The sequence below is a fragment of the Accipiter gentilis genome, chromosome 14 (genome assembly GCF_929443795.1).
Source record: "Accipiter gentilis chromosome 14, bAccGen1.1, whole genome shotgun sequence".
Classification (NCBI taxonomy): domain Eukaryota; kingdom Metazoa; phylum Chordata; class Aves; order Accipitriformes; family Accipitridae; genus Astur; species Astur gentilis.
Window position 1 is genome coordinate 26,111,717 of NC_064893.1, and position 18,284 is coordinate 26,130,000.

The window sequence follows — 18,284 nt, forward strand, 5'->3', positions numbered from 1 at the left end:
TGCTAGGCAGAAGTGGGAAAAAATGAGTATTTTATAGTAGTGTTATCCTATTTTATCTTTCAAACGAAGCATTTGCTTGCACCAATAAATACTTTCAAATTGCTTATAAAAATTGTTAGAGTTGGTACAGGGAAGGCTATCAAATAATTTAAGTGAAATCAGTTAGGTGGGCACTTTCATAAACACAATCTCGTATTAGGCTGCTAAATACAAAGGTCACTTAGGGGTCTTCCCACAGAAACCCTTTCCCTGCCTGAGCTGCGGGACTGCGGTTTGCAGATCGCCAGTGACACCGGCTATAACACAGCGGCTCTTGCTGGTGCTTTGTAACAGAGCCCGATCTAACAGATTGATTTCAGAGGTATGCAAATTATTCCAATTAGACCCATAGTTTCATTAGAAGGATACAAATGCCCAAACAGGAAAAAAAAAAAATAGTATCTAGGAACTCAGTTCCATGGCAAACTTGGGGCTTAGGCTACGGAGTATTGCAAAATCCGCTTTTAAGAGGTCTTACACAAATTATAGCGGAACATACAGAAATGAATCCATCCTTTCAGCCCCAAATCGCTTTTAAACCCTCAAGGTGTTACAGCAGCTGTGGGAAAAAAAACTTGAAACGAATAAACAGGGCAGGGGGAGTTATATCCATGCGTCTTGGGGAACAAAACCGCTCAAAGCTCCAGTGTCACCTGCCCCTCGTGGCCCGGCAGTGTGTTGGGCTCTCCGAGAAACTCCGCATGGTCGGATGGGACATGGATATGGCTTGCCGTGAGGGTGCAGAAGCGCCTGATGGACATACCTGGTTCTCCCTAAATCCAGGTGCCGGGGGAATTAGGGGAGCAGAGGGTGCTTGAGCACGACATAGTAACCCCGCTCTCACCGGCGGTGCAGTGCTTTCTTACTGGAGAAGGGCCTCGAACGAAGCCTTGGCTTTCCCTCGAACGAAGCCTTGGCTTTTCCCCCGAACTTCGCCAAACTTTGCGCCGCCGCCGTCCAACCGCTCCGATTCCCCCTGCTGCTCCCGACACAGGGATAACGGTGAGGGGCGAGCAGTAAGGTCCCAGAACCCGAGGGGTCCCGGTTCCCCCGGCCCCGGACAGGTTTCCCCCTGAGGAATCACCGCTCGCACCGGTGCAGGCGGGAGCGGCCACCGCGCCTCCCCGCAAAACCCTGCCGCACACCGGGGTAATTGCCTCAAATCCCCGTTTTTCTAGTGAAAACGCCCTTCGCCGGTGAGACGGGGCGAACGAGCCTGCCGCCCCCGGGGGCCGCCCCGTCGCAGCCTTTCCCCCCCCCCCCCCCCGCCCCTTCAACCGGCCGCTCCCCGCAGCGCCCTCCCTCGGGAGACGAACTCCCCCCCCCCCCCCCCCCGGGGGTGGGGGTGGTGTGCGTGGGGTGGTCTCGCGTGGGTGGTTGGCGCGAGGGAGGGGGGAGGAGGAGGGTGCGGGCGGGTGGTGCCGCGCTGCCCCCCCCTCAGGTGGCGGTGGGCCCGGTGGCGGCGCGCCCCTGTCCCTTTAATAAACTGCTCCCCCGTCTGCGCGGAGTAAATTTCATCCTGTCATCGGGTCGCGGCGGAGGAGGAGTTTGTTAATGTTCGGTTTGCTCAGCGTGGATCGATGTTCGCTGGCATCGCCTCGCCCTGCCTGTGTGTGTGTGTGTGAGTGTGTGTGTGTGTGTGTGTGTGTGCGTGTGCGCGCGCGAGTGTGCGTGTGTGGGGGGGGGGGGGTGTGTGTGGTGTGTGTGCGCGCGTGTGCGTGTGTGTGCGCGCGTGTGTGCCCGCGCGCGCGCCCGTGTTGGGGCTGCGCGCGTGTGTGCGTGTGCGTGTGCGTGTGTGTGGATCCCAGATTTCCTTCCATCCAAAGCCTCCCTGTCCTCTCCCATATCACTCACCGCCTGGCATCTGACAGCACGGAACCTGCAGCGCTCCGCGCACACGCACACACACACGCACACGCACACACACACACGCGCGCACACACACACACACACCACGCACACCCGGGCACCGCTCCGCCATACAGCTCTGCGAGGAGGAGGAGGAGAGGAGAGGAAAGGGAGGAAGCAGCCAGCCCCACAGTCTTTCCAGAGCTGCCTTTTTTTAATATATACATATCTATTTTGTTATTTATTTATTACCATTCTCTGGCACTGTGGGCGCCTTTCATTTGCTCCTGAGCTTGGATGTTTGAATCAAAGCAAAGCAAGTGTTGCAACAGTTAAAAAAAAAAAAAAAAAGCCAACCAAAAAAAAAAAAAAAAAAAAAAAAAGAGAGAGAGAGAGAAAGAAAGAAACCTAGATCTCTAAAATAAAATAAAAACCAAACAGGTTCCTATCAGTGAAGTGGAAAGGAGGGGGGCAGGGGAGGCTTGAGGGGGGTGTTGGGGAAAGCAGCTGAGAGGCAGAGGCAGAGAAACACGACTCAGGAGCGTCTCAGGGCTCTCGGATCTGGGGACAGAAGTGAGATTGGAGAAAGTAGAGCGATGCCAAGGAGGAAACAGCAAGCACCCAAACGGGCTGCAGGTAAGGAGAAGCCATCCACTTAACACAGCCTCTGTCTCTCCACTCCTTCCAATCCTACCCCCCATCTTTATTATTATTTAGGGTCACCCTTGCTTTTCCGGGCTGGATCTTTATTTATTTATCCCCCCTCCCCCTCCCTTTCCCTTCGTAACTCCGCGGAGCCAGTTTCATTCCTTATTGCCAAGATCTTTACTCTGACATGGGCTGTCCCCTTCCACCCTCCCGCCGCTCCCACCGCGCTCGGTCCCCGCTGCCTCCTGCTCCGAGCTCCCGTCCTGCCCTGCCTAAACTTTTCCCCCCAACTTTCTTCCACCCGGCTCCCCTCTTCTCCCCCGGCCCCTTTCCCTTACCGAACCGAAAGCAGCCTCCCATTTGCTTCCCGCTTTGGTCTTTTTTTTTTCTTTTTTTTTTTTTTTTCCCCCCTTCCCCTTCCCTTTCGGGTTCCCCCCCCCCGGTGGTTTTTTTGTTTTGTTTTGTTTTGTTTTGTTTTGTTTTTTGAGCCGTGTGTTTCGCGAAGTGGGTCGGTGCGTTTAATCTTTTATTTCGCCGTGTTTCTGGTGGCAGTGCTGGCCGGGTGGTGCGTGTGTGTGTGTGTGTGTGTGTGTGAGTGTGTGTGCGTGCGCGTTGTGTATGCCTGAAATAGTACAGGGACTGTCTCTGCTGATGAACCCGGTGGGGAAGTTCAGCCTTTGATCATCAGTGGTGAAAATTGCAACAGGAAATAAAATGAAACGTTCTGACTGTTAGAAGACAATCCGCATTTTCAAATCAAATCCTTCTTTTGTTTTGTAGCCGAGTTTATGTATTTGCGCATGCCAAGTGGTTTTGCAATTTTTTATTTTTTTTTCAAAAAGAAGAAAATAGTTTGCAACTTTGGAAGTGTTTTGTTTTTGTCATTGGTAGGGTGTTCTTTTTCTTCTGGGGGCCAAGAAGAAGAAACAGATGAGTGGGCCTGTAGAGTAAATCTTTTCAAAGAGTTTTCTTTCAGGCTGCTTAATTGCTTTTTATTTTTTTTTAATAGTGTGGTGGGGTTTTGTTTCTGGGAAGCGCAATATGGAAGTTCATTTTTCTTCTGCCAGACCCACCCACTGAAAAATCAGCTTTCCAGTTGATTGCCAGCTTTGATTTGACATTTGATTGATCACCTGTCATCTTGCTGCCTTTGATCTATTCATTCTTGATATATATCAATAAATCACTCACCATGGTAACCCGAGTGCCAATGACGTAAGGCTTGCCCTCTAGATTCTCTTAGCCAGACATGCACAATTATTATCTTGTTTGGCTTTTAATGTAGGCGGGTTTTTTCCCTTCTTTTTTCTTTGTGTCCTGCATCACATTAGTTCTCTAAAGAAAACTAATATTTTATGTTTTTAGTTTAAAAATGGTTTACTAATTTTTCCTCCCCCTTCCGAATATTTTCTAGGTCTAGCATATTATATGTGGGACAAAATGTATGGGCAAGTTTAGTGGCATACTTGAATAAACTTTGAAAAGTAGTGCTTGGGATTCATTCAAAGGCAAATGTTATTTCAGAGAAACTGGGACATGCAAAACTTTTATAAACTTACGTGTTTTGCCGTATTCCTGTAGGTGTAGGACAATGGTATGCAGGCAGAGTCTTTTGGGACGTGACCAATGACTGTACCTACACAGGTTGCTCGTATGATTCCTGGCAAGCAAAGATCCCCTTTCACCATAAATAACAGTTAAGCTAGAAATGCATATATACATGTATTCGGAAGAACTCTCTGATGAGTTGCTGTTATTGTTTTATTCACAAAGAGGTTATATCTGAATAAGGCATTAACGTTTTCAACTTGCAGGATAAATAGCTATTTTTTCATGGATGCTGATCATCACAGTGACAGTGCTAGAATTGCTCCTTTTTTTCTCTCTGTCAGGAGTATAAGTCTTCATGTTATGTTGTTTTCAAAGCAGAATTTTCACTTGGAATGCGTGTAGTATCTTTTTGTAGAAGGAGCACCCTGTTCTTTTTTAGAAACATAGGCGACAGAGTAAGTAAATTTTTGCGAGCAGAGCCCATGCTGTTGTTTCCCGGGATTTCCCTGCTGAGAATACAGTAAGATATGTTTTTGTCCGGAACGCTAGAGTGTTTTTGAGAATCTTAATGATGAGGGAGAATTTTCACTGACCACAATTACATCTCTCCTTCCTTATTCTTACTATAAAATATGCATTGTTCTTCAGTGGTACATTTCGTTGATTATATTTGTCCTCAGATCAATGTTGTTTCAGGTGAGCAAAATACTGCAAACGCAGTCCAGTTTCATCCAGCATAACTGATTTGAAGTAGGTTTATACATTTGCAATAGTTCTCCTGCTTTGAAGTTGTATTTGTGTGTTTGTGGGGGGTAGGGGGGGGGTTCAAAGAGCAGACGTGCCTGTTGTATATAGTTCTTAAAACTGACTTTCATTTTCAGGGATAGTACTGAGGTTCTGTTTTGTATGGTGAAAAATACCTCAAAGTGACAGCAGGCAGACTGTGCAATAAGAAATGAATCGCTCATCAAGGCTGATAGCAAAGCCCCTTATTCCTTTTATTTAAAGGAGTTAATACATTATATATTACTTAATTTTCACTTTTATTTATTTTTAGTTGTACGAGTTCAAAGGTATCAGTTGCACTGCATTTTGTCTTGATGGCAGCAGAGATATTGAAGAGAAGTTTGCAACTTTTAGCTTCTTTAGATAGTTCACCTCCAACGGAAGAAAAATGATAAGCCTTATGATTCTGGACATGCCTGCTTTTGTCATTGCTTAAAATTAAATACTATGCACAACTGTAAATAATTACTACCATGCACTGACTTTGAAAGCAGGTTTCTAGTTTGATTAATGAATAATGTAAAGGTTAGAGAGAACCAGCGAGTGAATCAGAAGTGAAGTCCTGCTGCTAGATGAAAATCTATCTGGAGAAATATACATGGCAATTTTGTCCTTTTCTATTATTAATTTTCAGCCTTGTATTCCTAAGAAATATATTACAGACCATTGTAATGAAGCAAGGTAGTGTAATTGGATAAATGGGGCACTATTTATGTTTGATGATGGGGATTTTTGATCTCAAATTACAGTTTTAAAGACACTTTATTTCACATCAACACCAAAACTATGTCAAATGCATTTTGATCTTTCCAGGGCTGAACTTTTCTGAATCGTCATTCCTTTTTGAGATCGTCATTTCCATTGCCATAATTCTTGAAGCAGATAGTTACAGTTCTTTAAATCAGCGCCTGCTTTAGTATCATACTTCTGTTGACAATAAACAACCCATTTGTGTCGTAGGTCTCACCCAAATGAAATCACAAAGGGCTTTACAAACTGTGGGCCTAATTCTTCTCTTGCTCAGGTGCAAAGCAAAAATAGCTTTACTAGCAGCATCAGTGCAGTTGCAATGAGTACTGTCTGCTCCTGCGAGTAAGAAGAGACTCAGGCCCAGAAAGTACTTCATCCTTCAATGAAATGCAGCCACCTCTGGGGTAGAAGTCTTGTAACGATTCCATAACAAATGGTAATATATTAACAGAAGGGTGGAAAAAGGGTGGGAGCAAAGCAGAATTGCTATTCAGATTTTATTCCTAGGGGTATGAAATAGCTTTCAAACACAATTTCACTGGATTAAACTCTCCTTTCCCCTGCAGCTTGTTTAAATGTACATATTTTATTTTGTGATCATGAATTGCTAGTTTGCTTTTTTAAAGCCTGCAAAGAGGAATGTGGACTTAACGCCTTTTCCGGCTGCAATTTTGTGTTTCTTCTTGTCTTTCTCTCTCAGCTCGTGTAGGCTATCTAAGAACCAAAGCACGGGAAAAGTACAGCAGAAGCAGATATCAGTCACATTTATTTTGTTTATTGGAGCTGTACAATAACACAGTTTTGTTTTTGGAAGAGTCCTCACAGAGCAGCAAACAGAAGATGGCTAGCAGTCAGTACTTTAAAGCTGCAGCTTGCACCTTAGTAGTAAAAGGCTATTTAAAACAGAAACATATTTAGAAAGTGAAATCCTGCTTCTGCAGAGAGCAGAGTAAATGACCAGCTAGGTCCGATATGTCTATTTCTGTGATGAAAGGAAGCGATATATACGTGTATTAATAACCAAGAGCGTTGTGGCTTTTCGAGTATTATATGTACCCTTTATTACAGGGGCAATAGAAGCAGGTTCCCAGCAAGCAGTACTGAATGAAACTGTAGAAATGGCAGCACTGCTTTGTTTAAACATCCTCCAGAAAAGCAAGTGCACATCAAAACCACCTAAATAGCTCATGCCTCAGAACCTTTCAGTTGCTGTGCACATCACAATGCTGACAGATGACAAAAAAGCCAAGGTGTTCACAAACAAGAGGAGCCTTTAAATCCTGGTTAATTAAATATATTCCAAAATAGGTACTTTTGCAACTAAAAAAGGCACCAAAATTAGTCGCCATCTGCGTTAAATTCTGGAATCGGCTACTAAGCCCAAAGCTGCGATGTAATTTTTTCCCATGTCAAAACTCAGGCCTGAATGGGACAATTTGAAATCATGTTCATTTTAGTTACTGTTTCCTCATTTCAATTTTACTCTCACATATCAAAGCACAGTCTATTATCACTATATAAAGAGTGGGACTCACCAAGAGTTCAGCCCCTGTGACTGCGAAATAAAAGATGTTTCCATCAGTAAATGACACAGTTTTATAGCACTTTTTAAAACATGTTCATTGTCAGGAATTCTTTTGCATAAATGCTTTCCCTCTTCTGTGCTCTCTAATTGAAAAGCCCAATTTCTTCAAAACGGCAGGATTTTGGTATTTCCTCTCGGAGCTTTCTCCTCCTGATTTTTGCTCTCATTAGTAGCACCCACCTCAAGTAACTGTTTCCCCTAGAAGAGGTCCCTGGAGTTTCTCTGTAGCACAGAGCCAGGGTGAGCCTTTCTCCCGTCATTTTACTTCCCATCCCGATGAGGACATCACTCCCAGAGAGCAACTCCAGACTCACGGAAAAAAAAAGCTGTCAGTTGCTGTGGCTGCAATTCCCAACTTAGCAGCAGCGGAGGGAATGGAACTGTACTCTATCAATTACAGTTGGAACCAGAGGCTAAACACTTATTGTGTTAAGCTATTGTGCAGATCTTAAGAGCTCAAATGTAAAAAAAATATCATGTCAGCTAGTGTAGGGGAGACTAAGGCCTGGTTCTTCTACTGGATGACGTATTATTAGCAAATGCAAAGTAAAATTATTCAAATTGTATTTAATGCGTCTCGGGTTGAGACATGTGTGTAACATATTATGCCTTAAAAAAGGGGGATTCTACTGACTTTGCTGCTAAAATAGGCCTTTGTTTTTCCCTCTCCTCTGCAAAATGGAAATATTTGTGAAGTTTTACCTCTAAAGCGTGCTCATGCAAGCAGAGAGACATTTTCATCTGTCTCCGAATCTGATACAGGAGTCAATTGGAAACACATTACACTCTCAGCTGAAGTCTTACATTTCATTCATGCAAGAGCAGTGATTTTTCATTACCTATTTAATTACAATAATTTACATGAGAGTGGGTCCAGTTCTGCAGCTCTTACTCAGCACTTTGCTTCAGTGGGTAACTGGCCTGTGTAAAGCCTGTCTATGTTAAGACTGGGCTGTTTAGGTACAAAATTAAATATACATGTTTCTTTAGTAACGTTTTGCCTCTGAAGAGGGACCAGATTCTACCATTAAGCTTTAAATCTAGGGAGAGTTCTGCTTGTAACTTGTGTTACTAATGGTTGCATGCTCTTCTTTTCTAAAGTCGGTATGACTGAGATATTTTGCTTGCTTGGCTAACTTCACTTCTCAAACATGTTTCCATTCTCTATGTTAATTATCAAACACTGTTTCTTGGTACCAGTAGATGATACGGTCTTTTAAAGAATCCTTTTTTAACGTGCAGTGTTAACGTTGTGCACACGAGCAGCAGCTCTCAAGTAAATGCATGAAGACGGTTCTGCAAATCGGAAGCCTAAAAGTTCCATATAGTTGTAGGGACTAAAATCTGTTCTTTCTCATTAAGGTGACCTCTCATTTGAGACTATTGGATCTTGGCACCGAGACATTTTTACCATGTTACAGTAACGGTTTCTGCAACTCAGAAATACCTTGACAGCAAACCGTGTATTTTTTAAGGTTTCAAGGAGAAACGCATCATAGAAGCACACTGTTTCCCATTAGATTTACACATCCCTCTTTAACTGTTGCTGGCTTTTCATCCATTACCTTGTGAGATTTTTCAGGCAAAAAGAAGTGGAAAAACGGGTCTTATGATCTAAGTGTTGCATTAAGTGTTTCTTTTAGAAAAATGAAGAGAATCTTTGTTTCCCTAAAAGAAATGTTTTCCCCCTTTGCCCTAGGAAAAACAAAGTCACAACAATAGCTTCCAAATGACAGGATTCGATTGTGAAGAATACATAGTTTATAACGTGTGGCGCCCGATGGCCCCAAGTATTGGTAAAATTCCACAATTAAATAGAACAAACAGTCCTAAATGTATTGGAAACAGATCCTTTTCAGGTATGCCCACATACATACCTGCAAAAAGGAGAGACAAGCACCTGCCTGGGAGAGGGATGCACTGTTCTTATTGACAGAAACTGGAAAGCTCAGTTGTTTAAAGCAGTTTTTGATTATTCCACCAATATTTTCCCAAATGTTAAAATTCCCATGATGTTAGGAGTTGTGTCCACTGAAGGTCCTTTGTTAGTGTTTATTTTCTTTAAACCTCCAGCTCCTGGAGTCTGGTGATAATGCAAGTACCAATATGCATTTTAAAGGGAAAATTTCTTTTAAACTCCTTGCTATAGAGAACTAAGGAGCTTGAAAACATGCAGCCTGAAACTTCTTATGCCAGAAGAAAAATGCCATGATTGTCAAAGTGACTGTTTTTAACATCTCATCATTTTCAGGTAGTCTCATGATTTTTGAGGTTATGCTTCATGATTTTTGAATAAACAAGGTTGGCAATATTGCTTTTGACTGATTCTGGTGATGAACTGGTGTATGTGCCTGCATATATAATTATATATATGTACACACACATAATACCAGTAAACAAAATACATAACATAACGATGGAGTGGAGTTACATGAATAGTAGCTGTGGATTTGTATTGCTAAAAACAAAGCAGTTTTGAGACATCAGACCATCGGTTCTTGAGGAGTGGCTTTCAGCTGAAGTTTCATGGAGATTGTTTTTAGTGGCAATTAAATCTAGAAAGTTAATAGCCAGTAACTGTTCTTTAAAGTCTAAACACTTGCAAGACCAATGAGGAATGCACAGTCTACCTTTTTTTCAGATATAATCAGGCTTAACTTTATTGAAAAAGAATTTACAACTGGCAACATTAATGCTGTATTTTTATTGTATTAATGCAAATGAGATGCTGACTTCTTTCTTTCATCTCCATGGCTTGTATCTGTTATAGCTATATCATTCCTTTCTGTGTCTTTTCTCCCCGTGTTTTGCAGACTGCTATCATCTAATGATACTAAGGCTCATTTAAGTTACTCACGATGCTAAAGAGTCTATGGGAAACATTCTTAGATCTAGATAGCTATAGGAGAGCAAAACTACTGAGTATATGGGGAAAACTAATCCACATCAACCCTTCCATTCCCATTTTGGGAAACCCTTAAAATTGATAGGTCAAACAGAAAGAAAAAACTTGCACGAAGGACTGTGTACTGGAAAGAACAGGTCATTTTTAATACACATCCCTACCTGACAAAGATAAAAAGCAATAAAGTTTTAAGGAGCTTTCTGGCTCTTCCTGCATCTCTCTCAAAAGACTCATTTAATTGAAAAGCCGGTTGTGCTTGTTTTTATGCATGTAAAAGAGAAAAGGGGCAATTTTGCACAAGGCCTAATATTCCAGCACAATATAATCAGAACTCTTTCTGGTTGCTTTTTAAGTCTCTCTGTTCATATAAAATTAAGACCCACTTATCTTAAAGTGTAGTAAATCTCATTCAATATTGCTTTCATAACTTAAAAAATGATGTTACATATTCCCAAAGCAGCTTTGCTGAAGTGATATTTGGTCTGTTTATGTGGAATCAGTGCAGAATTTCTATTGAAAAAAGGAGCAGCACGCAGTTCTTGTTTTTAATGAAAATAATTAAATTCTCTGAAATAGTTTGATAGCAAAGATTTTTTTCCAGTGAAACTCTGCTTAGAGGAGATTGGAATGAAAATCTGCGTATTGGTCAGTTTGGTATGTACAGACAACAAGCCTACTTCTGTCACTCACCCTCCACTTGGACAGAAGTAATTTTTTATTTTTTTTTAGAGAAGGATTTTACTCTGAATTTTCCATAAATAAATAATTTTCTGTGAATTACACTGGGAATCACCACCACAATTTGTAAGGCCTGCAATTTTCTTTGTACGTATAGGAAGAACTCATTTACTTCCTGCAGCATGAGTGGACTTTACAGAAAAGAGCTGGATCTTTTCATGATGTACAGTTTTGTATCGAAGAAACAAAACCTTATGCTAGCTGGTATAGTGGTCTACCAAAATTAATTTTTCTATGTGTTTTTCAGCCACATCATAACATTTATAAGCACAGTACAAGTAGCATTAAATTAACATGTGAAAGGAGAAAGAAGCTAAGTAGTTATATTGATCATCTGTAGCACTAAATGATAAAAAATTAAAAGCTTTCTAGTGCTTTTGATTAGCTGCATGATTCCTGCTTGTATATGTGTGCTTTGTTAGGAAGTGGAGTAATATTTCTTCACACTTAGCACCTTTCTTCCAAGGATTTCTTACTAATGCTATGTACTCCTCAGAATAAGCCCAGTGAAGTAAAATATTTTTTTCCCCATTTTACAGAAAGGCAAATTGAAGCCAGGAGGTATTAGCTGATTTGCTCAAGGTCAAACAGCATTTGCTCCCAATTCCCTGCTCTAGGTACTAGATCACACTTCTATCGTCAGCACACTTCCAGGAGAGAAAGCCGGGCTGGAGGCTCAAGGTATCCACATGTCTGCTGCTGGGGTGAGAAGAGGGAGCAGCCCAGCTGGGGCACTGGGGAATCGGCTGGGGAGAGGAGCTGGAAAGGCAGTTTCATCCCTTCCGTGCAACTCCCCATGGTGGAGGAGGCGGCACTTTGCTCATCTCCAGGAGCTCCCAAAAGTGGGAGGACTCACGGTTAGAGAAAGCAGAGCTCTGTTAACTCTGTGAACAAGCCAAGGGAGCTTTACTGGGCAAGAAAAATTTAAGTCTTTTACCTTCCCTAAATTATCCTTCAGATGCATTTTTGGTCAGTGGTAAATTTCAGGACCAGAGAATTTGGTTGTGGTTACTTTTCTCCCCATATACTGTTCTACATTTCTTTGTCAGACCTGGGATCTAGCTTTGTACTTCTGACAGTGTATAATGCATTGCCCTGAGAAATATGAAAAACCTGGTCTAATTGCAACTAAACAGGACATACACATTTTTTCTCCACCCAGACTGCCAGAGGTAGTTGGAAGTCTCTGGTAACAGAGTTTGAGGCTCTGATTTCTGTAAGTCAGCTTCTAATGTTAAGGGCCTAAATCCTAACATGGACATCTAAAGAGAGACCTGAATTTTCAAAAGCTTTTAGCACGAAGCAGTTCCCATGGACCTGCCTCAGTTCCCTCTCTTGTGTAAACTGAAATTGTTAAGCCTCGATCAAGGGCAGTGTTGTTTTTCTAAAGTGGAGATGTATGTATTGCCTATAGAAGAAATATGATGCAAGTAATAGCCTATGGATTCATTAAGGATTGTTTATGTTTATTTTCACACCATATTACCTTTCAGGAATGGTCGTTTCAGCCATTATATTGACAGGAACTCAGAATAAATCTTAGGTAATATAGGGCTAATCTGCCATACCTGGGAGACCACCTGCTACCCTCTCAAACAGAGGCCAGATCGTTCGGTGCTGAATCACCAGGTAGGGCTTTCTTCTCTGGAGCTGGGGACTTGGGAAACTCTCCCATGGCTCCTTTTCATGTGGAAATTAATGCTTGCCTCTATTTCTGAATAGTAGGTTATTAGAGTTCGTATGCAAATTCCCAGGATGGGAATTTGTCTCTCTTTGATAATTGATATAATAATATGTATTTTTAGTGGTCCAAAGTCCTTGAGCTTGAGCCTTGTATACATAATTTATGTTTATTTCTTACTGTTATTAACTGTAATTTAGTTGTTTGTGCCTTTCATTGCCTTAGATTGAAGGGAGTGTCTCCATCCCATTGCCCCTCCATAAACAATGCCCTTTTAGGGTTCCTTATCCTGTATCCTTGCCCAGACATTTCCTAGCCTGTCAAATGCTGTCATTTTATTCCTTACAGATCATTCACAGTACGTCTCCTGTTGCACACACAAATAAGGAACAAATGCAATCAGGATGCATCATCGTTTAGCATAACAAATAAAAGCCGATCTGTGCAGATTTCCCTTAAAGCGTCTCTTAATATGTATTGTCAAAATGTCTGAAGATGTCTTTTACTCATAAGCGTTTAATTATTTGTGACAATTAAACTAATATTCAGAGCAGGAAAAAAAAGAGGTTATTAAATATTTTCTCTTGTCAAAAGCTAACAAAACGTCACCTGACATAGCAAACTCCTTAAATTTTGTATTTCAAATGTACCTTATAACTGAAAAAGCACTTGAACAAAATTACGGGGCCCCATTTTACAGCCCTGGATTTTGTATTGAATTTGAGGAAATTGTATTTTTAAAACTAGACCAAAATTTAAAGGCACGTCATTAAAGCATATATCAGTAATGAGCAGCTGAATACTTGATGATTAAAAAGGAGTTTCTATCAATTTTTAAGTCTGTGCTGAAATTTACGGCCAAGGGCCCCTCTGACTGAACCAGGGACTCAGACCTGGGTTTTGTAGCCTTAGCCAGTTATTGTTTTACTTGTGCGTGAGAAAAAACAGCTCAAATAACACAGAGCATGTTATCAACCTTTTTTGTGTTCACAATTACAGATATATTTTGTAGTTTTTGTCTGATGATCCCTCTAGCCTGATGGATTGTTTGAACTGGAGAGGCAACATGCTGTGGATGGGGCAGAACAAGTAGCCAACATTGCTGCCCAGTGCTCAGCACCTTCACCCGCCTGGCAGCCCCTTAATGAGGCAGAAGTTCAGCTATGTGATAACAAAAAGGGCAAAAAACCCAGGGAAGATCTTGAAAAGAACAGAAAACCACTGGAGGCCTTGAGAGCAGTGTTGTATGGATGCTGGAGTACTGCATAGCCCTAGGCACAGCAACAATAACATCTACGTTATGGGCGCAACAGTTCCTGTAGTCCAGATTGGGGTTTTCTGTCGAGAGGTCTGATTTCCACTGGTTCTAATGCTTCCGGTTCTGAGCTGCTCAGAGCAACCATTTCTATTATCAAAATCGATGTTTCTTTTCTTAAAAAGTTCTCCCTGTAACTTAGGGTAGGATGTTATTTGGCAAAATATTAAAAGACATACATCAGGGTTTATTTCAAAGCTGTGGGACCACTGTGCTTTCTGGCAGTGACGTGAACATTTTTCAGAGATATCTTCTGTTTTCCCTGAGAAAATCCACCCAAATTTGTCTGACTTATGAAGTCTAAAAGTTGCTGTTGCCAAAGAATTTTTAGAAGGTGACACAGCATTCTCCGACATGCCATCTCCACCACGCATGCTCTGTTCTTGGTTTCTCTTTTTCAATTACATTCCCTTAAAATACGTTTTAGCTGGGGATAAGTAGGACAATTGCTTTCCCTGCTGCAGGGACAGCGATGGGTCTGAGCAGTCAAAGCAGAATGAGGAAATGGTCTGTATTGTGCGTTTAGCTGGAGCCCGGGCCCTGAGATGGGAAGGAGGGAAATTTAGGAAGCAAAGCATGGACAAGCAGGGGTAAGGACGGGAGCAGAGGGCATAAAATTGTCACGTATCTGTAGAAAATGGTGGTAAAAATGTGTACTTGACTGTGTTGCCCAGTTACTGTAGAGCATGATATTCAGCATTAGCTCTTGCAGGGAATGCATCCAACAGTTTCTGTCTCGATTAAGACCCGGGTGGAAATAAGTCTGGTTCTTCCACATGTGCGGTTCCTAGCTTTCCTCAGCTTGCTTTTTCAAAAGCCTGGCGGGGCCCTGGCTTCGTCGCAGGCAGCTGTGAGAAAAGGTGCCATCTGTAGGGCCGGTGCAGGGCTTGTGGCGGGAGCTGGGGGCGTGAGGAGCCTCCAGGCTGCGGCAGGGCCTGGCCTGGCCCTCCTGAGCTGGGCGCTCAGCCCCAGGGGACCTTCTTCTGTGTGGAAAAAGTAGAGAAATTCACTTCAAATTTGCGAGAGCTGTTGAATGGCAGTGGCAATGTCCCGTCCCCGAGGTATGGTGCAGGCAATTCAGGAGCTGTCGCCAGGCCGCGAAACGCCATCGAATCGAGGGAAACCCGGATTGCTGCTAGGAGTCTGGAGGAGATGCGGGCAGCGAGGCTCGGGGCCACACCTTGACTGGCGAGAATTAAACGGACGTATTGAAGAGTGGAGGCAGCACACTGAGAGGTTTGTGGAAACCATATAGAATGTACAATAATAATATATATAGGGAGGTATCGGTCTGTGGAGCTGCGGGAGGTGCCTGGTCAGCAGGCTGGGGTGGCACGAGGCCTGGGGGAGCGTGGTGCCACAGGTAGGCCGGAACAAAGCTGGCAGTTAAGTAGCTGTTGTACAAAAGCAAGCAGCTGGAGAAAGTACAAAGAATAATGCCAGGAGTTTCAACCACAGATATCTGTTTAGATAAAAAGGGCTGTTAGTCTGAGATCTCTTCTCATGCCGCAACATGCAAATTGCAAAGGGCTGATCCCTGTGTCACTGTGTAACTGCCATTTACTTCAGCAGGCGCTGGGCCCTTGCAACTCTGACTTTGGTTTTACTTGGGGAAAGGGATTTTATTTTATTTTGTTTGCTGCCCCGTGGGAGATTTTGTCATAGAAATCGAATCCTTCTATCTGGAAGTTGGTGACAAAACTTGAACCAGGATCAGTAAGAGCGGAGCAGGTTGCCTTCAGGATATTGTACAGTTTTGTCACCTCCAAAATTTGTACATTAAATAACTAAAATCCTGAGAATGTTAATCTAGAAAAGTCACCCTTGCATTACTCTTTTTCTGTTTCTGTGAACTTATTAGAGATCTTATAAACTGGTGATTTGGGTTAAACAGAGGTAAATCATTTGAAGAAATATTTGCGGGGGGGGGGGGCGGACACACAGAAGGATGTTATGACGCCATCAACATCTGGCTTTCCACTTGTTTGGATTAGGGACATTTTACCTTAATCATTCCCAAACATCTCTGCTAAAGTCCCTTCTTTCATTTTTTATCACCTATGAGGTATAGCCAGGCAGGTTTTCAATTTTTGTGTGTGTGTGTTGGGCTAAAGTGCTGAAATTTGTTGTTAGAGTGAGTATATGAACAGTCTCATTTTTATATTTGTCCTCTTTCATTATAATTGTTTGGAAACATTTTGATTCAGTTAAAATGCACTATTTTCAATAAACAAAGTATGTACAGGGGAACAAGGGAGTGATTATGAGTTTCTCCAAGGAAATAAGCATCTCTTAGCCATCATCCTGCAACTGGAAAAGTTCTAATACATGACATCTATATAATTTAGCCTAATAATTTTTTTTTTACAGTGATGTAATGGGGAGAGTGACCTGGACTTTGTAAAAGTTCCCCTACTTACTACAGATTCCCAAGGGCAATGTAACATTCTAGACAGTGTTTTATATGCCCTGATTAAAATGTAACATATTTTTGCATTTCCTGTGCAGTGACCTGTTAGTGCTCATAGACAGAACACTTAAAGAACAGTTACAAGGAGAGATTTCCAAATGTGCCTAATATGCGCGAGTTTTTATAACATTCTTATTTCATTTGAAATTGCAGCTACAGCAGGAACCATTCAGACGGCGCATTGATTTAACTTTTTAATCCACTGTTTTGCTACGTCAAGTAAAATAAATGTTTGTTTTTAGCTCCGGTTTTTTGCATTGCTAAAACTCGTAACTACTTGCTTTAAGCTTGGGATTCTAAAGGGAGCTACATTATCTGAGATTTAAAGCTTGCTTTTTGTAGCTGCTTTCTCACAACTCCCCCAAGAAAAAAAAAAAAATACAAAAGTACAACTTTAGCAAAAAGGGCTTTTATATCTCTATCAATTATAGAAACACCAGCTGCAGTAGATTACAAATGTGTTTGGCTGATTGTGATGTTGTGTGGGGAAAACTGTCACAAGGAGCTGGATTCTGTTCTCCCTGACACCACCGGGATGTCGCACAGCTCCCCGGGCTGCAGCCGGCACTTCTGTCAAAGCTGGAGTGGGCAAGAGCAGGATCCGGCTCAGAGATTGCCAAATTGCATACTGCCAAATCTAGCTCTGTACTTGCGTGCACATCCTGGTGCTAGGAAAAAAATATGGAGCTGTTGAATGTGAACATAAGTGCTAACCGTGTGTCATTGCGTATGCATGGTTTTTTCTGTGAGCTGAAGCAAAAGCCACACTAATACGTCCACAACCTGGACCAGAAATCTCTGGGAAGAATCACTCTAGTTATTGTTGTTCTTTATTTTTTTATATCCAAGATATTTGTTTACTTTTACTTTCTTGAAGAACAAAGTGGAGAGAAAAGGCACCACAGAACAAAAATTGTTTGACCAGCCCATAAAGGTAAAGTGGCTGGAAGTCATGAAGAAAAGAAATATGATATCATGACAGCAATGCAAGATTTAGAATTTTTGGCGGTGTTGAGCTCAGGAGAAATTCATGTATCAAAGTGTGTGTGGGTCATATCACTCCACTAATATCCTGGGTAAAAAGGTAGCAACGTAAGGGCTTTCAGTTGTTTGCGTCTTGGTTACTGTTTCATTTATCTTATTGTGCTTTGGGTCACTCTGGGAGGACTTGGTTGGGCCCTGGTTTATTTTAACAAAGAGAAACTGACATAGCAAAGTTCTGTGTATACTTTACAGTGAAAATGCAATTTTCTATTTTCATTTAATCCCAGGAATGTTGCCATTTTCCAGGCTGTCAAACAAATGAGTGCACTGGAGGACAGTTAGATGTGTCTGTCTAGTTCATCTATCTAATCTACCTCATTTCTAATGTGCCCATCACCATGGAGTCTAGGCAGAAAGTATCTGCCCTGATTTTGCTTTTTGTCTTTATTGGCTGTGGTAAGTCAATTGAGTCCTAAGAGCTTTCAGATTCATCTGCAAAAATAATAACAAAAATATTATCAGTATAATGATTCATTTTTGTACTCTTACTCAGAATTTCCCCTTTCTCTTCTGAGTATATTTGGCTGTTGATTATTGTTGCCTTATCTAGAAGAGGTTATATTTTAGAGGTGTTGTATTAAATTGGAGTTTTACCTGAGTCATCAGTGACTCAAAACTTCATTTGGCTTCTAAAGTGAATTCACTCATGTCCTCTAACTTCTGCTTTTCTCTGCAGAAGCTGACTTCATTTACTAAGCCACCCAGTTTAGCAGCTGCATCTGTTCTGTGACCCTTTGCCATATAAAACATAGGTAAAGGTAATAAGAAGTAATAGAAATTCTGGCTTCAAAAATTATATCTTCATTTGGAAGCCCTGGTTTCTGTTAAATTTAATTACTTCTTTCTCTGCCAATTAGGCAAAAATGCGTTGTAAGACATAAGTGAGCAGTTTTTCAAAAGCAGAGGCCTGAGGTCCGTGCTAAG

General features: G+C 41.9%; 1 protein-coding gene across 2 annotated transcripts in view; it reads left to right on the plus strand.

Moving 5' to 3' along the window:
• Positions 1-2,408: 2,408 nt before the first annotated feature.
• The window catches only part of TSHZ2 (teashirt zinc finger homeobox 2), a 222,885-nt gene continuing 207,009 nt past the window's right edge, over positions 2,409-18,284 (plus strand). For both annotated transcript variants that reach the window (XM_049817127.1, XM_049817126.1), the window contains exon 1: positions 2,409-2,523. In XM_049817127.1, the coding sequence (XP_049673084.1) occupies positions 2,484-2,523 (40 nt within the window). In that variant the 5' untranslated portion in view covers positions 2,409-2,483. The remainder of the gene's footprint in view (positions 2,524-18,284) is intronic.